We start from the raw sequence: 18,789 nt of genomic DNA, 5'->3' as shown, positions 1-18,789 counted from the left end.
CTAATCCTGCACTATTTTGTATGATGAGTTTTGGTCTTCAAGCACTGGCCAGCACTTGCTACTGCCAAGAAGCTGTTTTTGGATGGTTACACAGCTTAGGCAACAGCAGACATCTTTCATCATCTGCAACTGCAGAAGGATGAATAATGATGTAAATGATCCTTTCCAGTTTTTCCCTTTCTTAATTAAGAGAATCTACATTCGATTCACTAAAGCCATCCATATGACAATTATCCTACGGGAAAGTTCTGGAGCAGATTTCCTAATCCAGAGCCTCATCTTTTTTGATCTGATTGTTACTGATCAGCCCTAATCTAAAGTTCCAGCTCTCTGATACCTATACTTCCTTATAGGACAGGATTGTGACTCCTGTGCCTAACTATAAAGGCATTTTGAAATTACAATGGCAATGTTCTTCAAAGTCTTCAATTCTCCAGCTGCCTCTAATAAAGATCTTCTGCTTCTCTCACCTTTAAAATGTTCTATTCCTCTACTTTCCAAATTGTTAATGCAATATGGAAGATCCTTCAAAAGCCTGAAGAAGAAAATTAATTTGTCCAGCTTTCTTGAAAACTGTCAGCTGCTTACTTCTTACAAGGCATTGCTATCTACTTTTAGGTTACAAACTGGAAGTACTGTTTCCCCTGGTTAACAGTATGACTGCTTTTTCTAGAAAGTGGGAAAATAATTTCTCCTGTATTGTTCAGTTTAAGCCTTTTCTTTACTACTACTCACCACTGAAATTTAAAGGCTTTGCCAGACCATAACTTCACAGAAAGAAAGAGTATGAAATATGACTTTTTGCTTAAGGCACAATTCTTAATGACAGGAAGGTTGAAGCTGCAGCATTCACATTTAGCTACTCAACAGGAAAAGTAGTTTACCAACCAGTACTGCAACACCCTACAGAAAACACATATATACAACTCAGACAGGTGTTCTCCAAAACATATTTTTAATGTAATCTGCATTTGGAGCCTAAAGAGAGTAGGAACAGAGAAATATGCATGTTATTCCTTTTTTACATTACAGTTAAAGCTAAATTACTTCACGTAAAAAAGAAACTGCAATATTTCCATACATGGAGCTAGCCCTGCATAGGAAGTCTTCGCAATAGAATGGAACACAAATACAACATTATTTAAAACCAAACCAACAACAGCTTTTCACTCTGCCCTCACTGAGGGCTCAACATTTACTTTTACACTCAAAAGCAAGAAATATGAGCAGTCTAGTATGTCTCTCATCAAAATTACCAAAATTACTTTCAAACGTTAAATACCAGTTGGCGTCATTTTAGTCACAGAAGGTAAAATTAGTGTTTAGTCTACTTTTTCATGCTTCTCAACATTTTAGAGTATAACAGTCATTCCACTCTATATTTCAAAGCACTTCAAAGCTATTTCGAGAGCAGCCATATCCCACCACTGTCACCTTGCAGCTGATACAAAACTGAGGCAAGGCACACTTTTCCTCAAAAGGTTTTCATCTAATTACAAATCCTCCTTTAAGGATTTTGCTATAGCACTGCATTACTTTATTTAAAGTAGTGTTTGCAAAAATAGAAAGGTTAATTTTAACCAGTTGCAAAACAGTTGTTAAAAGACAGCTCTTTGTGGACTTAGGAACGACACAAGACTACTTCCTATCCAGGGAGCTTTGTGAAGTATATATGGAAAAATAACCAGAATGTTGCCTTGCATTTCAGAAAATGTCTTTACACTGCACCTAACAAATAGAACAGACACACTGCAGACAGCTGGAATCTTGTTACCAGCCTAAGTGATACAAAAATAGGAACATAATTTTAGATTTTTTTAAATGGGAATATTTTTCATCTTCTTTGTTTATGTACTTCAGTTGAAACCCACAATTATCAGAAGAAAAGCTGCTCTATGCATTTATCCCTTTCCGTAAAAAAAGCAACTTAGAGGTCTCAACAAGCAAGGAAGTATCAGTTCCTTTGTCTCTAGGGGAGCAATACCTGTAAGCTGTTTAATCAATTTAAAACTTTTTTCATCCCTGCAGGGCATATAATTATTTCTGCAGTGTTCTCAGCATTTTTCTGTGTCGGTAGCTCAGAAGCAGTGTGTTTCATCAGAAAAAAAAAGGGCAAATTAGGAGAAAAAATTGCAAAAGAATGAGTTAAAAATATTACAAAATTAAAATTAAGATAAATAAAACAGAGTAGTGTAAACACATAGGTCTAAATGAAAAGTGGCCAAAAATGCATGAACTCATCTGCCAGGAAACATAAGTTTAAGTAATCTGGCAAGATAAGCTCTCTTCAGCAGAGAGCTTCATCACCATGAAAAACTGAATTCAGCATGGAGGTGATAAATCCTTCAGACTGATACACATCAGTAGATATTTACACAGAAATTCGTGCAATAAATCAGCATGTACTAATAGCCTGGTTTGTTTCTGAAGAGAAGCTAACACAGTAAGCCTTTCTTGTAGCAATATTCACTAGATTTACATAGAACTAATAGTGATATGCTTTCACTTTTGGGAATGCTTTCCATTTAAAAAATTTCTAACAATTAAAAAATTTACATTATATTTCTGGACTAATAATCATAAATCATAGAATGATTTGGGTTGGAAGGGACCTTAAAGACCACCTAGTTCCAACCTCTCTGCCATATGCAGAGACACCTTCCACTGGACCAGAGCCCCATCCAGTGGGGGATGAACATCTTGAACACTTCCAGTTAAGGGGCATCCACAACTCCTCTGGACCTTTGCCAGTGCCTCACCATGTTCATAGTAAACAGTTTCTTCCTTATACCTAAGCTAAATCTCACCTTTTTCAGTTTAAAACCATCCCTCCTTGTCCTTTCACCCCAAGACTTTGTAAAAAGTCTATCTCCAGCTCTTTTGTAGCCTCCTTTAGGTACTGGAAGGTCCCATAAAAGGTCTCCCTGTAGCCTTCTCTTCCTCAGGCTGAACAACCAACCAACTAATTTTAAACAGGGTAATTGTCAGTTATAAAGACAGAAATTTAAACAAAAACCACCAAAGAGCAGGACAGATTCCAAAGTAAAAAACTCTAAAAATCCTTTTCTCTGAGACCTATATAAAAATAATTATTTTTATGACTTGATGTATAATTCTAGCATGGTATCATTTTCTGATTATCCCCACATACAGAGCAGCAGAAAAGCATTAAAATGTGTAAATTCAAAAACCAAACTACACGTCCTCACAAATGAGAAGCTGAGTGGCACATGTCCTAAAAATCACAGCAATTCAGTCAACTGACTAGAGTTTAGTTTTGTGTGATGCTAGAAAAACATGCATCCTGGCCTGTATCAGCAATAGTGTGGCCAGTAGGATCAGGGCAGTGATTGTCCCCTGTACTGGGCACCAGTGAGGCCATGCCTCAAGTGCTGTGCTCAGTTTTGGGTCCCTCATTACATAAAAGATATTGAGGTGCCAGAGCATGACCAGGAAGGACAGGGGAGCTGGAGAAGGGTTTGGATCACAAGTCTGATGAGGAGCAGCTGAGGGAGCTGGGGTTGTTCAGCCTGGAGAGAAGGAGGTTCAGTGGAGAACTTACAACTCTCTACAATTACTTCACAAGGCAGGGGTTGGCCTCTTCTCCCAGGTAACAAGCGATACAAGGAGAAATGGCCTCAAGATGAATTAGGGGAAATACAGATTGGATACTAGGAAAAACTCCTTAATGGAAAGAGTGGTTAACCAATGTAACAGGCTGCCCAAAGGAAGCAGTTGAGTCACCACGGCTGGAGGTATTTGAAACACATGTCGATGTGGCACTTAAGGACATGGTTTAGTGCTGGATTTGGCAGTGCTGGGTTAAGGGTTGGACTCAATGATCTTAAGGATCTTTTCCAACCTAAATAATTCTATGATTCTTGTAACAGTATACAACATAGACACAGCAAGGGACAAACCAGAGAAAATTGCTTCAAAACAGCAAGTCTGGTAGTGACAACACACAAACAGCACTGCTTTCAACACATCTTTGCTTAAAAACATCCCCATAATTTTTGCAAAAATGGCTAAGCTAGTAGGCACCTGCACACTGCCATACACTGGCAGGAATGCCAAAACAGAACAAAAAAAAGGAAGGGCTATTCTTATGTGCTCCCAAGACATGTTCTGCCTCAAGTTTAACCACAAATAATAAAAGTGTTCTAACATCAACTTAAAAATTAAAGTATTACAAAGACCCTCCTAACCTAACCAATTTGGATTCTAAATATCTCTTATCTCTGACAAAGGCATAAAATCAGTTGTTGGATTTCTGGAGCAAGAACCCCATAGGTACACTTACTGCCCACAACTGAGATGAACCATTAAGCCAAAAATACCCAAAATGCTAGACAACTAAATTTGCAAGTAAACTGTATCCTATCCAACAGAAATTAGTTTCACTTTTAAGACATCTTTAGGGCTAATGTGCCATAATAAATCCTACTATTAATCAACAGTAAAGTGCTGAATTATATTAATTACCTGAATCGCACTCACACTTATGATCTTCATTTATAGACTTCTTATCAAGTCAAAAGAGCCCTTTCTGTTGCAAAAGCTAAGCTGTTGTGCAAATATTATAAAAAATAGGTACTTTAATAGGAGCTATATACACAACAGAACTCCTGCTTTTTTTAAGTACAACTGACGTAGTAGAGATGAAAAACCCATGCAAGTATTAATAAAGATACTTAAAATGAAGAAAAAAAAGGACACTGCTATAGAACTTTCAATACCCCGGCAGGCAGCCACTTACTATACTATATGATGTCTAGATCTGGACTGATAAACATCATGCCATCAACATGCTTTAGTTTTCTTTTGTAAGCTAAAGCTGATTTGCAGACTTTAAAGCAGAGCATATATATGATCTATTTCTCATAGAAGTGTATCATTAAGGTTTGAGGTTAAACTTTGAGCAAACTTCACATCTAGTCACATAACCGGCACAAGCAAGACAATGCAGAGGGGAAGGTGTCAGTTGCACATCATGAGGACTCTTCCCCCAGCTGCACGATGCAACAAAACAGTTTTCAGATTTAAAGTTCAAGTGGACTACAATCAGAAAAAGCAAGATTTTCTTCTCCCCAGTTTAGGAAAAAATTCCAGAGGATCAAAATGAAAGCAACCTCAGTTACAGCAGTCAAAAAAGTCAAACCCAAGTTTGGAGAGCTGATAAATAACTCCAAAATTCATCATGCTATGAAGACAGCATTCTCAAGAGAACTCTAAACAAACTGCAAAACAAGATTGGCATTTAAGTTGAAATTGGCCAAGTGCTGCATAGAAATATGCTCACACACAACAGTCATGTTTAAGCCAGTGCATAGAGAAGATAAAAGCACTTATGGTAGTTGCAAATGTTAACAAGTCCATACAACTTGCACAGTTTAGCAATGAGTCCATAGAAAAAGAAGAGAGTAGGAGTAGAAACGCTCAAGCAAAACCAAAAAAAGATGACCTTCCAACAGTATAAAATCCACATAACAGGTATAGTAAAAAGACATCAGTGGAAAATATTCAACTCAGTCCCGAACACCCAACAGGCAAATAAGACCAGAAAAGACAAGCCTTTGGCAGACAATTTAAAGTCTAAATATGGCATTACATTTCTAAATAATCCACAAAATATATTATATGGCGTATTCATATTAAATACTGGGTAACCAACTCTGCAGATCTGATGCTAACAACACTAGGCAATGAGAGCAAAATGGAGCAAGCTAAGGGAACGCTGGTGTATCACAACAGTGCTCAAGGAAAATATCACCATGTCGTGCTTCAAAAACAGTACTCTGGAACACCACACTATCATCTATGGAGCAAAACGAAGTTCTCTAGTTTTTCAGGGATATGCCCTGCATAGGATATGTTATGATTCACTATTACACGAGCAGCAAGACACTGCAAAGTAGTATGATTTATGGGCTGGATTAAATTCTTTGCTATTTCCTTCTCGTCCAGCAAATCACTAGCTGTTTGTTTACATGAGTTTGTGGCATCGAAATGTGAACCTGACTTGATAAGGAGATTCATGATATCTGGATGGTTGTTCAGTGCAGCAATGTGCAATGGACTATTGTTATCAGAGTCTCTGACATTTACATCAGCACCACATTCCACCAGGATAGCAGTAACTTGTAGAGAGGGGAATTTACAAACTGGGTAGCGACCAACACACGTAGTATTATTGTCAACAGCAAGGTGAAGTGGACTGAAGTTATTCTTTCCCCTAGGCTGAAGCTTAAGAAACTTGTAAATAGTTTGTTTCTTAAAATGCTCCTGTTCTGAGCTGCAAGGTACTTTCTCCAACAAGCAAATTAAATGCAAAATGATGGAAAGAGCTTTGTTCAGCTGTACTGGATCAGGAAGACACTGGGTTTGTTTCATGGCCCGTTCTATTTCAAGAACGCTTTTGCACAGTATACCCATCAGATCATCAAAAGTGACAGTAGTGCCTAGCAGGCCTTTTGCCCTATCCTGAAGCATGAAGGAGAAAAGTTCAGCAAATGATAGCAAACTGCTGGCTGTCATAGGGCTTAGAGGATCAAGATTGCTCTGCTGCATGTCCAAAGCATACTTCCATAAATTGATGCAACGCTTGAAGTTTCCAGAGTCTGCATACACAGCACCTCTGTATCTAATATAGTAGGATGTGTCTGGGTGCGAAGGGCCAAGAATACGTTCTCTAATTAATAATGCTTGCATTCTCATTTCATCTGGGTCTGCAATAAGATTTTCTAACTCTTCTGAACTGTTTACCTCTTTAGCATAATCATAAGCCATAATTAGTGTTTGTGGCACAGGTTTGCTGAGGATATTAGTCCTATCACTGTATCTCATCTCCATAGCTCTTTTCCAGTATTTCAAAGCACCAAGCAGATCTCTCTTTTTGTCCACAAATGTTGCTCCTAGAAGTTCCAGGGCATTTATGCGCTCAGCCTTACTGGTCTGTACATGCTGGGTCAGAAAGTCCACTATATTTGTGTGGCCTGTCACACTGGCTGACAGAAGGGGAGTCATTCCATAACCATCCTTTTCCATCTTAGCACAATACTTGAGAAGCATCTTCATGATCTCCAAACTTCCAGATTCTGCACAGTCATGTAGTGCTGTATTTCCTGCAAGAGAACAAACACAGTTACACAAATCATATCCAATTACAGTCCAAATCTCACCATGCTAATAAAAAAAATAAAAAGTTAAAAACCCCCAAATATTAATGGTTTTAAAATAGCTTTTTTTCCCCATTTATGTACTATGAAAGCAAGGCTACCAGGCAGTTACAAAAATCAAAATGTTTGATATTTTTATTTGAAAAAATTAAACACGTTTAAGAAAAAAACCCAAACCAGAATTAAAATTCTTGGAATTGGAATTCTTCACTACATAAAAGCAAAGGAGTCAGCAATTTCATTGTATCAAAAGTCAAGCAAACAGGACAGGAGATAAGTTTGATTGGACAGAGAGCTCCTCTTGGAGCTCAGGAGGAAAAATAAATTGTATGCTGTTTGGAAACAAGGTTAGACTTTGCTGGAATTTGACAGAGCTGTGGTTCATATACGCAGGGGAAAAGATGCAAAAGGTCAAAGCTCAATTAGAGATGAAACTGACCAGTATTGTGTCAGACAACAAGAAGGGTTTTTAAAGTACACTAGTAGCAAGAGGAGGTCTAAAGAAATTACAAGAGTGACACTTGTTGAAGATGGTCATCTGACTATTGAGGGTGACGAAATGTGGACAGACTCAATGCTTTCCTTTGCCTCAGTCTTTAATAATACAGATAAACTGCCATCTGCCCTGGATTTAGAGGATGACTTCAGGAATAGTGACTTTCCATTTGTTTAGACATTTCTCAGGGACTAGCTGTAGCAGTTCACAGTGCACAAGTCAATGGGATCTGATGGGATTTACTTGAGTACTGAATAAGTTGATGTTTGTTACGGCACTACTACTGTCCACCAGCTACCAAATGTCTTGGGAGTCTGGGGAGGTCCCTACTGAATAGAAGCTAGCCAATGTTATTCCATTTTATAAGAAGGGAAAGAGGAATTACCCAGACCTGTTACCTACAGACCTGTTAGTCTCACCTCAACACTCAGAAAAATTATGGAGATTATACTGTATGCTACTGTAAGGCATTTAAATAACAATGCAATCATTAGGTACTATCAACTTGGGTTGACAAGGAAAAAGTCCTGTATGAACTAATTTGATACGCTTCTAGAATAAGGTCACCCATCCATCAGATGAAGGAAAGATAGTGGATGTGCGATTTTTGCCTTTTAGTGAGTTTTGCCTTTTTTGGCTTTTATATTGTCCCCACAACATCCTTCTGGACAAGGTATCCAAGTGTGGGATGAGCAGGGTCATGGTGCACTGGGTATAGAACTGTCTGAAGGACACAGCTCAAAGGATTGCAGTGAATGGGGCTATCAACTATAGCTGACACGCTAATCAAATTCATATAAAACATGAGTAAAAAGTTATTTTCTAAAGCTAATGACTCAGGTTTTTGCCATTATACCAGAGGTACGAACATACTTTGTACCCAAATCACATTTTAAGAGCAAAATTCAAACATTTTAAGGAAAAAACCCATAAAAATACTAGATTGCTTCATTTATTGACAGTTAACTTAACTTTAGAAATTGTCTTTTCCTGAAACATTTCTGAATAGTGGCCAGTGATTTTACAATCATTTACTAACAAGTAAAATGAGGAAGACATCCCAACAAAAAGTGGCACATGAAACTACAAGTTAGATCAAGATTCATAAAGTTAAATCCAGTTCATAAAAAGGGAAGTGATTTTCCACCTTTCTGATACCTCAGGCAATTTTTAACATTAATAGCACTAAGTAAGTTTTAGGTCTGGCCACACAACAATCTCTGACTAGACTAACAAAATTTTCAATTGCAGGAGCAGAGATTTAAGCAAATTTAGGTGGATTGAAACTGGCAAATTTGGCATACATAGCTTATCAACTATAATTCTGTCTGTCTTCAAAAAATGTCAATATGCCATCTGAGAAAGGACAAGACCTTGACATTGCTAAGAGAGGAAGATGTCAAATGCAGACCTATATACAAACTTACCAATACATACACATTTATTCTTGCTATGCTGCTGAAAGTCTAGTTAAAATGAAACTACAGCAATTAATTCAGAACTAAAGAATGGCTGGTCCCTCAGACCATCCTCACTTCTGTATTTACTGATAAAGGCAAAACCAGATAGATGCACATGGGTGTTGGCTGAGCCAGCAGTTAACACAGCTGCTTCAGGTTGTACTCAACTCCATACATTATCCTTCACGGCAGAGCTCTGCAACTGGCAGCTGTTTCTACCTTCAAATAAATATTTTTAATATATTTTAAAATACAGTAACATAAAAGCATATTAAAGACAAATAAGCCAAAAGATATCAGTAACATCTAAGTTCGTACTATTGTTTCACAACCATCAATACGTATTTTGGTACTTTTGACAACCCCAGCAGTGCCAGTACCTACAGATGCAGATCCATAACCACGTAATGCTGCTTCTGACACTATTTTATCAACTGACAGGCATACACACTGTGACTGAAAAAATCCACACAAAATAAGCTTGGCCATTATCCATGTAAACTAAATGCAGCAGTCTGTATGCCATTAATTTACAATGCATCAGCGCAGAACATATGGAAATGTGCTTAAGACTCCAAGGAATTTCACAGCTCTTTCCAACTGGATGCTCTAAATTTAAAACAATTTAGGTTTTTTTTATTGGTATTACAATTACTGATTTCAGTTTAACAGTTTATCAGAAGTAGTGTAATTTTGCAGTTGTTTATACTGCAATAGCCCTTAGAATGAAAATAACCACAGCTTAAATTATGCCATGTATAAACTAATAATGAGAGGCCATCACCACTAATTTTTATGCAGTGGCTGCACCTCACTGAAGTTTGATTTGATGGTACAGATATAGCAGTGGGAAGAATACTTTGTTAGAAACACAAGTTTCCATAGAAAAGTGCCTGGAAGTAAAAATATAGTTGAGAGTCGCCAACTTAAAAAAATCCCCAAACATAAACCCCAGCCTTAAGAAATAACACTGCCAGCCACCTAGCAAGTATATAAGAGGAAGAATTTGAAAGAAATCATGAGAGTGGCCTTAATGTGTAAATCAAAGGCTATACATTGGCCACAAATTGACCACAAATTGAACCGCTCAAATAACCACAGCAAATCAAGCACAATTCTGTGAATTAACTCATCCATTTCAAAACATTACACTGTCTATAGTGTCACTGTAACAACCATATCATCTATAATGATAAATAGTGGCTGAACACAATGCAGAAGTTAATTCCATTTTTGTAACATTATCTATTCAGTAACAAACTAAAAAACAATGTCATATCTATTGCTGTATTAAGAAGGAAAAAGGTCAAAAAAAAGCAAAAGTAATTTGAAAGTCATTCTCTTTGACAAGTAATTTTCAAAGAGACACATATGATGGGTTTGGTCAAATTAAAGTAATTTTTTAAAGACGGGAATGATTATTGTAAAGTAGATTTCATCTAACTTTTTAAATAAATTTTAAATTGACCAGCAGGAATTTAATTACATATCAAAGACAGCTATTGTTACCACAACATAAAAGGCTCCTCTTTGCACAGACAAAAAAACTGGACTGCAGATGATTCCAGTAGTCCTGATACTTCTCTGCTAAATATTGTGTCACTATATTGTGTTGCTATTACTGCTTACGAACTGCTTCTATTTGTATAAAACTTTACTATTCATATTACCTAGTAACTTCCCAATTAAAAATAGCAAAAAGAAACAGAATAACCCCAACTCCAGTCCTTATAAATCTTGCAGATACAAGGTACAGGACAAGGTAAGGTTAGTTGGCATTGCATCTTCACACTTCACTCTTTTGTTCACAGGACTCCTTTCAAAGGAGTTATGAACATTTCAGAAACACTTCATGTACCACAAAACTAACGACCCAGTGTTTCCAAAAGCTTACTGGAGCAAGTGTGGGTATTCAAATTCATAAGGAGGACAGGGCTTTTTATGTCAGAAGCAAGTAATTCCCAAAATAGACTGATAGCTTGTGACAAGGGAATGGAAGAAAATGAAGCTATGACACAGAAAGTGATTTGACTTGATTTGCAACCAATTAAGTGCATCCACTTCCTAATACTTCCAAAATGCTTTATCAAATTTCCATGTTGTAAAACTTACATTATAACTTAACACCAATCTGAATTTCTATCCCAGATCATTAAAAGCAAAAGAAATAAAAGTAATTAATTTAAATGACTGACCAGTGTGTACATTAACCACCTGTATATATTTTTGCAGCCTTACAAATGACTTGATCACTTGTATGAAGTGAAATTTTTCATGTAACAATAATTTCTTTTTCTACCACAGCACCTGAAGTAATTCAGTCTTCCAAGAGTCTTTACTGATTTAAAAGAGAAGTATTGCCAGATAGATATAAACATGGACAGTCCATAAGAAAACTGTTATACATCCTAAAGATCCGTGTGCATAGTGAATAAAAACTAAACGTCTTTCCTTCAAGAAACTAACTAAAAAATGCAAAGAACTGCTAATCTCAACAATTTATTTTAATCTAACTTCCATATGACGTAATGGAATAATTACTGTCTTGCTCACTGAAATACTTCAAGAGAACTTGTATTATGAAGATTATCAATTATTACATGAATAACAGCACGCTGTGAATGTTTTAATTCAAACAAAAACTTTTTCATTAGAATTAAACTTAAATTGTATTTTTATCTTCCTTATTTAACTTCGACATTCCTCCTGAAGTTCAGTTTCCACACACAGTCACAAACAAAACAGCTACAAGTTTCAGAGCCCTGTACCATGTAACACCTACCAAAAAAGGGGAAAAAGCAACCCCCGCCTGCCCGCAAAAAAAAAAAAAAAAAAAAAAAAAAAAAAAAAAAAAAAAAAAAAAAAAAGACACAGCACACTTTCACAGTAAGTATTTATTCAGGGAGAATTTTAAAAAATAACAAAAAAGCAACAACAACAAGAAGCAGAAATAAAACCTAAGGACCTTTGTTTTGGGATTTTTTTATCCCCTCCCTGCTCCCTCAGTGATTCTATGAACCTTGACAAGCAGATAAGACAAACACCCACAGAAGAAAATAAACCTGTCAAGATTCCTTAAAGTTTACAGCACAAGAAAATTAATCATTTTTAACACATACTAGACCACACTTGTCTAAAAGGAAATAGCATGACTCTCCATAATTCCCCTACTTCTGGGTCTGCTATGTCTGTAAAAGATTTTTTTCCCTTACCAGCAGGTTTGAGTGTCACACCTTCCAGTATTTCTTACTAACAACAACACTGAAATAGCATCAGCCCTTGATACAATACCCATAGAGACAGGAATTTGTATGCTTCTGTATTTTCCAAAACGAGGAAACAAAGTCCAAAGTCAACAGACCTTGTTTGCCACATTATTTTACAAAAATATTAAATACTGTGCCAATGGATTGAAGAATCACAGGTTTGGTTTTTTTTTTTAATGCAATCAAACACTCCTGTGCATATCTCAAGAGACAACTAAGACGATGCCTAGGCCTGCATTTCTTAGAAACAAAATTCTGATTTTCTGATACTCTGGAGGAGAAAAACCAGTCTTTAGGTCAGCTGATGAGTCTGTTAACTACAGAAGGCCGGCAGAGTTGGTGAAAACCACTAACAAAGAAACCACAGAAAGCACTTTGAAGAGAGAGACCACATCCTAGGCCACTGAACAATGGAAAGACTTACCAGCTATGCTCAGGTAAAACAACTGCCTCTCAAGCATGTATTTTGAAAAAAGGTCACAATTCCCTTGCATTTGGCCCATCCTGGCTACCAGCACATGCATATTTATCTATAATCTAACTCACTAATTGCTGCAATAATGGATTTTTTTTCCCTTCCTTTCTGCAAATCTGGTAGAGGAGAATAAAGTATAACACAAACTATTAAAATGTGCACTGCAAATTTTCAAAATGAAAGATCTTAATTGTCCTGTCTGGAATTGAAACAGAAGTATAAGATTTTTTTACAGTCTGAATGAAAGATATTTCTATTGGGGAACTTACATGAAATACTGTACCTTAAATAAAAAAATCAAACAAAGCCCCAAAGAGCCCAAATGTGTAATCTGGAATCCTTAAAATGACTGACACTTGTATTAAGAGAGTAAACATTTCCCTGCCTACACATCATGAATGAACACTGCACACACCAGTGAAACACTGTCTTTGAGAATGCAGAGGTCTGTTCTGAAGGTAATAGTAAGGTAGCACCACTCTTAACAACAAATCACTGGCAGGCTTCATAATGCAGCAGAACAGAAAATGACATGCAGCTGACACAGAGCATACTCCTCATCTGCCACTGAGACAAAACTGTGCTTCATTTCAGGTTTTAGTTCTAGGATTCCACCTTCTGAAAAAAATTGTGTTTCTGCTACTCTAACATTATCCACACTCTTCCTACTTATAAGAACAACATAAAGACTTGCCATCTGAGAGATCATTAACTACAAGCAAAACTCATTAAACTTTATTTTTCATTTGCAGCTTTGTAAACGAGGAGTTGTTCTGCTAGTTTCAGCTGGGATAGAGTTCATTTTCTTCACAGTGGCCTGTATAGGCTGTATTTTGGATTTGTGCTAAACACAGGGTTGATAATACAGAGATGTTTTTGTTATTGCTCAGCAGGGCTTACACAGATCCAAGGCCTTTTCTGCTGTTTGCGCTTCTACGCTGGTGAGGAAGTTGGGGGTGCATGAGAGGCTGGGAGGAGACACAGCTGGGACAGGTGACCCCAACTGACCAAAGGGATTTCCAGACCATGTGACATCATGCTCAGCACATAAAACTGAGGGAAAGAAAGAGAAAAGGTGGACCATTTGGAGTGACAGTGTTTGTCTCCTGAGGTAAGTGCTACACATGATGGGGCCCTGCTCTTGTGGAGATGGCAGAACACCTGCCTACCCTGGGAAGCGGTGAATTAATTCCTCGTTTTGCTTCGCTTGTGTGCACTGCTTTGTTTTCCCTGTATCTCAAGCCATGAGTATTCTGTTCCTGGTCTCACTGGTGGGGAAGTGAGCAAGTGGCTGCCTGGGGCTTGGCTGCTGGCTGGCGTTAAACCATGACAGCAGAACACTGGTGAAAACTATGAATCAGAGACAGTGGTAAATTTATTCACTTTGTGAAGTATTGCTTAGGCTGCTTCCTGTCTACAGACATCTTTGCTGTTTTCCACAATTACAAAATAATAAAACTAATCTACCCTTCTTACCCCGTCTATCAGTTTGTCCCCATCACTTACACTGTTCATGTAAACTAAAATACTTTTTTTAATCTCCTTTGTTTACAGTTCTGCTGCCTAAATCCTACATAGAAGTTCAGGGAAACTGTGAGAAAGTTCAGATCTGCAAAACAGTAGAGACAAATACCATCAAAGGCTCATACTTTAAATTCAGAACCACTGGTCATCTTTCACAGTTGAGGGCTCATCTATCCAAACATCCTTCTTCAGCACCATCCACCCTGCAACACTGCCAGACCTACACCTCATCTCATTCACCTCAGTGTAGCATCTTGCCTGACACACTCTGAAATCTTTATCAACATCTTAATTTTCTGGCTGTACTTCCATACTTTCGTAACTTTTTCAAGAACCTCTGAACCCTGAATTTCCATAATCCAAAACACATCTGTGGGATTCTGCATTTTGGAAGCAACATTTTACCACATGTTTTCACCTACTCTTTCATACATTTAGATGCATGTGAATGTACCTATTTTTTCCTATCAAAGTATTCAGATTTTTCCCTGGAAATGTCAACACTTTGAAACATTTTCATATCTACACATTCAGGAAGTTTGATATGTGTATTAAGTTATATTTTGCAATATGAAAATCCACTGGATAACCACAAGACATAGTTCAAGTAATTCCACCCCCACTCTCACACATGCTCTAAGAGTAATTTCTGAAAAAGGATCTACAGAAATCTCCCACAACAGCAACTCTCCTGAAGTTACATAGTTCTGCTCTTATAAGGAGCATTGCAATTTTAAATGCAAAAAAAAAATTTTTTTACATCTTTCAGGGAAGAATAGGCTTCTCTATACGTGGCCCAGGAAGGGGCCTGTCTAAATACAACTCGCTACAAGCGCAGCAACTCCTACTGCTCAGGAGCAGAACACTCAGATGCTCTGTTATCTTCCTGCTAGAAGCACAGGACACACTGTCAGCTATTTAGTACATAGAAGAGAGGAGTAGAAACTGAAAGTAATACACAAGATTCCTTGATGGAGAGGGTGACAATGTAGAATTAATACTGTTTGACTAATTTTAAAATCAATAAGCATTTTTGCAAAACAAAACGGAGGAGGTTACCTGCTGAATCTCAGCCACTGTCACAATACTTACAGCTACCAATTTTCCCCAGTTCTTCTGCCTTTCCACAGATGACTTTCAGGGTTTATAGTACTTTTCTTCTTGCTTGCTTACCTCACCACTGTTTATTCAGTAACTTCAGAGATAAGACTTCTTAAAGATACCAAAAAGTATGCTCCTGTCCTACCAGAGGGGATTTCCACACTTTACCAACAGATAGCTATTATATACACAGATCCAGTTATCCAGTTGTACACATGACAGTTTGAAGTATAAAATGAGTTTTAACGAGCTGAACCATATCCAATCCAACTTTTTAAATTAAGGCTCATTTATCTACTTTAAGAACATTTGCTTGTGTGCCTAGATGCAAGAACACAGAAACTAAAGGAAGTAGAAAGGAATTAAGATAACTGACAGCACTGAGAAAATTCTCAGTCATTTAAACCAAGACAAATAATGCTAATTCACTAATAAAGTGAATAAAAAGGATGAGTAAGGTAAAGCCTACTCCACCAACACAAAATGAGGGAGAAAATGAGCTGCGGAATTCCATCTTTTTGCCTATTAAATCAAATATTTAAGAGCATTGCCTGGTTTACACCTATCATATAAAGGGATAGGTTTAAAACTAAATCCCAAGTTTTTAGTTGCTTACACACTTTATATTTAGCTTGCTATTCCCAGAATGTTATTTAGAAAAATGACATTTTTATCCTACCACAAGTCCATGATGATTCATGAGCAACCTCAAACCCTTGCAAAGGAAGATTTATTTTGCTCTGCCCACCTCCATGACAAATCTGTAGTTTAGCTTTCTTTACGCTAAACCCACACATTTGCATGATTTGCTGAGAAAAGGCATATTTAACCAGCTTTTCTAAAGATTACTCTCACATTTGGTATTTACCAGCATCATACAACAACTGAGACACAAAGGATATTTTAACACCAATAACTGAAAGGTACAGTATACAGTTACAAATGTAACTAGCCTAAAAAAAGGCACTAGAAGTATTATGCTACAAAAAAGAATTGCTAGCAGATTAGTTTTTATATATATTGATATATATTAAAAAACCCAAAACCCATTGAAACATAATCCTGACTCAGTGAGATAAAAAATTAGCTGTAAATTGAAGTAACTGTTGTACTTTTCAGGGTAATATCACAACTAAATACAAGTCTAATATGTAATAGAAAATGTATATGTTCAACTAATTATGATCCCAGGAAAAAAAAGCCAGAAATCTTTACTTTGCGTGGTAACACCAGAGCAACTGTAAACAGGGGCAAAAGGGTTTGAGATCTGTGAGGCACTGGAGGTCCTTCTGCTGACATCACAGTCGCCCGCATCTTCATTTCTTCAATCCTAATATGTATTTTTGTTTACTAACACCGAAAAAGGTGTTACAAAATTACTCGGTAATGTGGAAAGAGTGGATGAAGAGCAAAGCGGTTATTAATTTTCCAATGCAGAAAATAATTTTTCTCCTTTATGTGTATTTCCTTAGACCAGCCTTACTGGTACAGATCAGTTTTATGCAGAGCATACTTGATTTGTTAAGAATCACTACGAAAACCAAGAACACATGCTCATGTTTTTGAGTATGTTGCTACATCAACCTACTACAAAGAGTGGCTCTCAGCAAGTTTATTACCTTTTAACACATGCATAAATGTGACACTTCATAGGACTAAGGCTTTTAAGAATTAGGGATTTAAGATTAAAATGTATCAATTTAAACAAAAATTTTGTAATCCACATTAAAAACCAGTAAATTAAAAAGTAAAAACATAGCTATAAATGCTTTATATATTATGCTTCATGAGAACAGAAGAATTTTTTTTTGATGGCAGGCTCTTTAAGAAATAAATTAGTAACTGTACCTCTATTTAGCACAATGAAAGTGAAAAAGCTAACTTACCTTTAACACTTTTTCTGTTCACATCAGCTCCTTTTTCAAGTAAATACTGAGCTATTTCTTTGTGGCCTTTGTAACATGAGATCATCAAGCACGTATGCCCGTGACGGTTTGATACTTCCAGGTCTGCTTTGTGCTCCACAAGGTATTTGACTATTTCCAGGTGACCATCAAAACAGGCAGCTCTAAGAGGCGTTGAATTTGTCAGCGTCGTGTTGTTGACAGACGCACCATGATCCAACAAGCACTGAACAACCTTCAAGTGCCCGGCGGCTGATGCTGCCCACAACGGCGGAGCTCCCTCGATGGTCTCACCATCAAAATTCACCGAGCCACCAACTTCTATCGAGGCAGAGCAATGGTCCAACAAGTATTCCACCATGTCGAGGTGACCATAGCGGGCCGCCATCAGAAGTGGTGTGGCACCATTGGTTTTTTCTGACATCAGCTGGGCCACCTCTTCCCTTGTTTTACTTGCCAGTAGCTTGGAAAGGAGCCGCAGCTTGCCATCACGAGCTGCGTTGAAGACTGCTGTCTTTAGATCCATTTAGCCTGCACCTCTCTGTTTCCTGATGGATACACCTGAATTTTTCAGCCAAGAGTTTATTGGAAGTGCTTAGCCCAAACAGAATGTCCCCAGCTTCTTCTCAGATCAGTTTCATCCAGATAGGACAACATGAAGACTCCTAACAGGGTCCTGACGAAGTGCAGGCTGTGCTTATCACAAATCTGCAAAAGGAGAATTCTCGATGTTTTCACCTCCTACTTCGCAAACAAGCAACCGCATTGTATTTTCCCACAGCTACACCCAAACAAGTCGCTGTTGTGGCGCGCCGGTGTCCAGCTGCATTCCTCGGGACACTCCCGGGCCGCGCGGTGGCCCCTGAGGAAAGCTACGGGGAGGAGGGGGCTGATCCTACCAGCGCGTTATCCATACCAGACACAGAACGATCCTCTTCTCCCTCATTCCTCCGTCAGCTGCACCCCCGACTCGTTTCGGGGCGTATCCCAAGCGCAGAGCCCCCGGCTCCCGCCAGAAGACCCGCAGACAAGCACCTCCAAGGCAACCGGGCGGGGAAGGCGACGGCCGCATTCCGGCCAAACCCCGGACGGCGGGGAGAGTCCGAGCCCTCCGCTCGCCTCACGACCGGACCCGCTGCGCCCAGAGTCCGGCGGCCCCATCCCCCTCCCTCCTCTCCCGCATGGCACCCAACCCCCGCGGCCGCCGTGCTCGGAGCCGGTCGGAAAGGCCCGCCAGACCGCGTGGTACCTTCCCGGGCGGTCCGGGCCGTCTCCCGCCGCCGCCGCCCTCAGAGGGACGCGCCCGCCGCCGCTGCCCGCGCTCCGTCCGGCGCCTCCATGACAGCCCGGCCCCGCCGCCAGGGCCGGCCCTGCGCAGGGGGCGG

At 38.5% G+C, this 18,789-nt stretch overlaps 1 protein-coding gene across 2 annotated transcripts; it reads right to left on the bottom strand.

The window, feature by feature from the left end:
- Positions 1-933: 933 nt before the first annotated feature.
- On the bottom strand, positions 934-18,789 carry FEM1C (fem-1 homolog C). Of its 2 annotated transcripts, none has more exons than XM_038124619.1 (3): positions 18,654-18,789; positions 17,387-18,112; positions 934-7,124 (listed from the first exon to the last, which is right to left on the bottom strand). In XM_038124619.1, the coding sequence occupies exons 2-3, from the start codon at positions 17,928-17,930 to the stop codon at positions 5,815-5,817; spliced, it is 1,854 nt and encodes a 617-aa protein (XP_037980547.1). In that variant the 5' UTR covers positions 17,931-18,112; positions 18,654-18,789; the 3' UTR covers positions 934-5,814. The 2 variants fall into 2 exon arrangements, with proteins under 2 accessions (XP_037980547.1, XP_037980549.1); XM_038124621.1 differs by lacking the exon at positions 18,654-18,789 and adding an exon at positions 18,321-18,584.

This window comes from Motacilla alba, chromosome Z, assembly GCF_015832195.1.
Source record: "Motacilla alba alba isolate MOTALB_02 chromosome Z, Motacilla_alba_V1.0_pri, whole genome shotgun sequence".
Taxonomy (NCBI): domain Eukaryota; kingdom Metazoa; phylum Chordata; class Aves; order Passeriformes; family Motacillidae; genus Motacilla; species Motacilla alba.
This window is presented reverse-complemented; position numbering and strand designations above follow the sequence as displayed.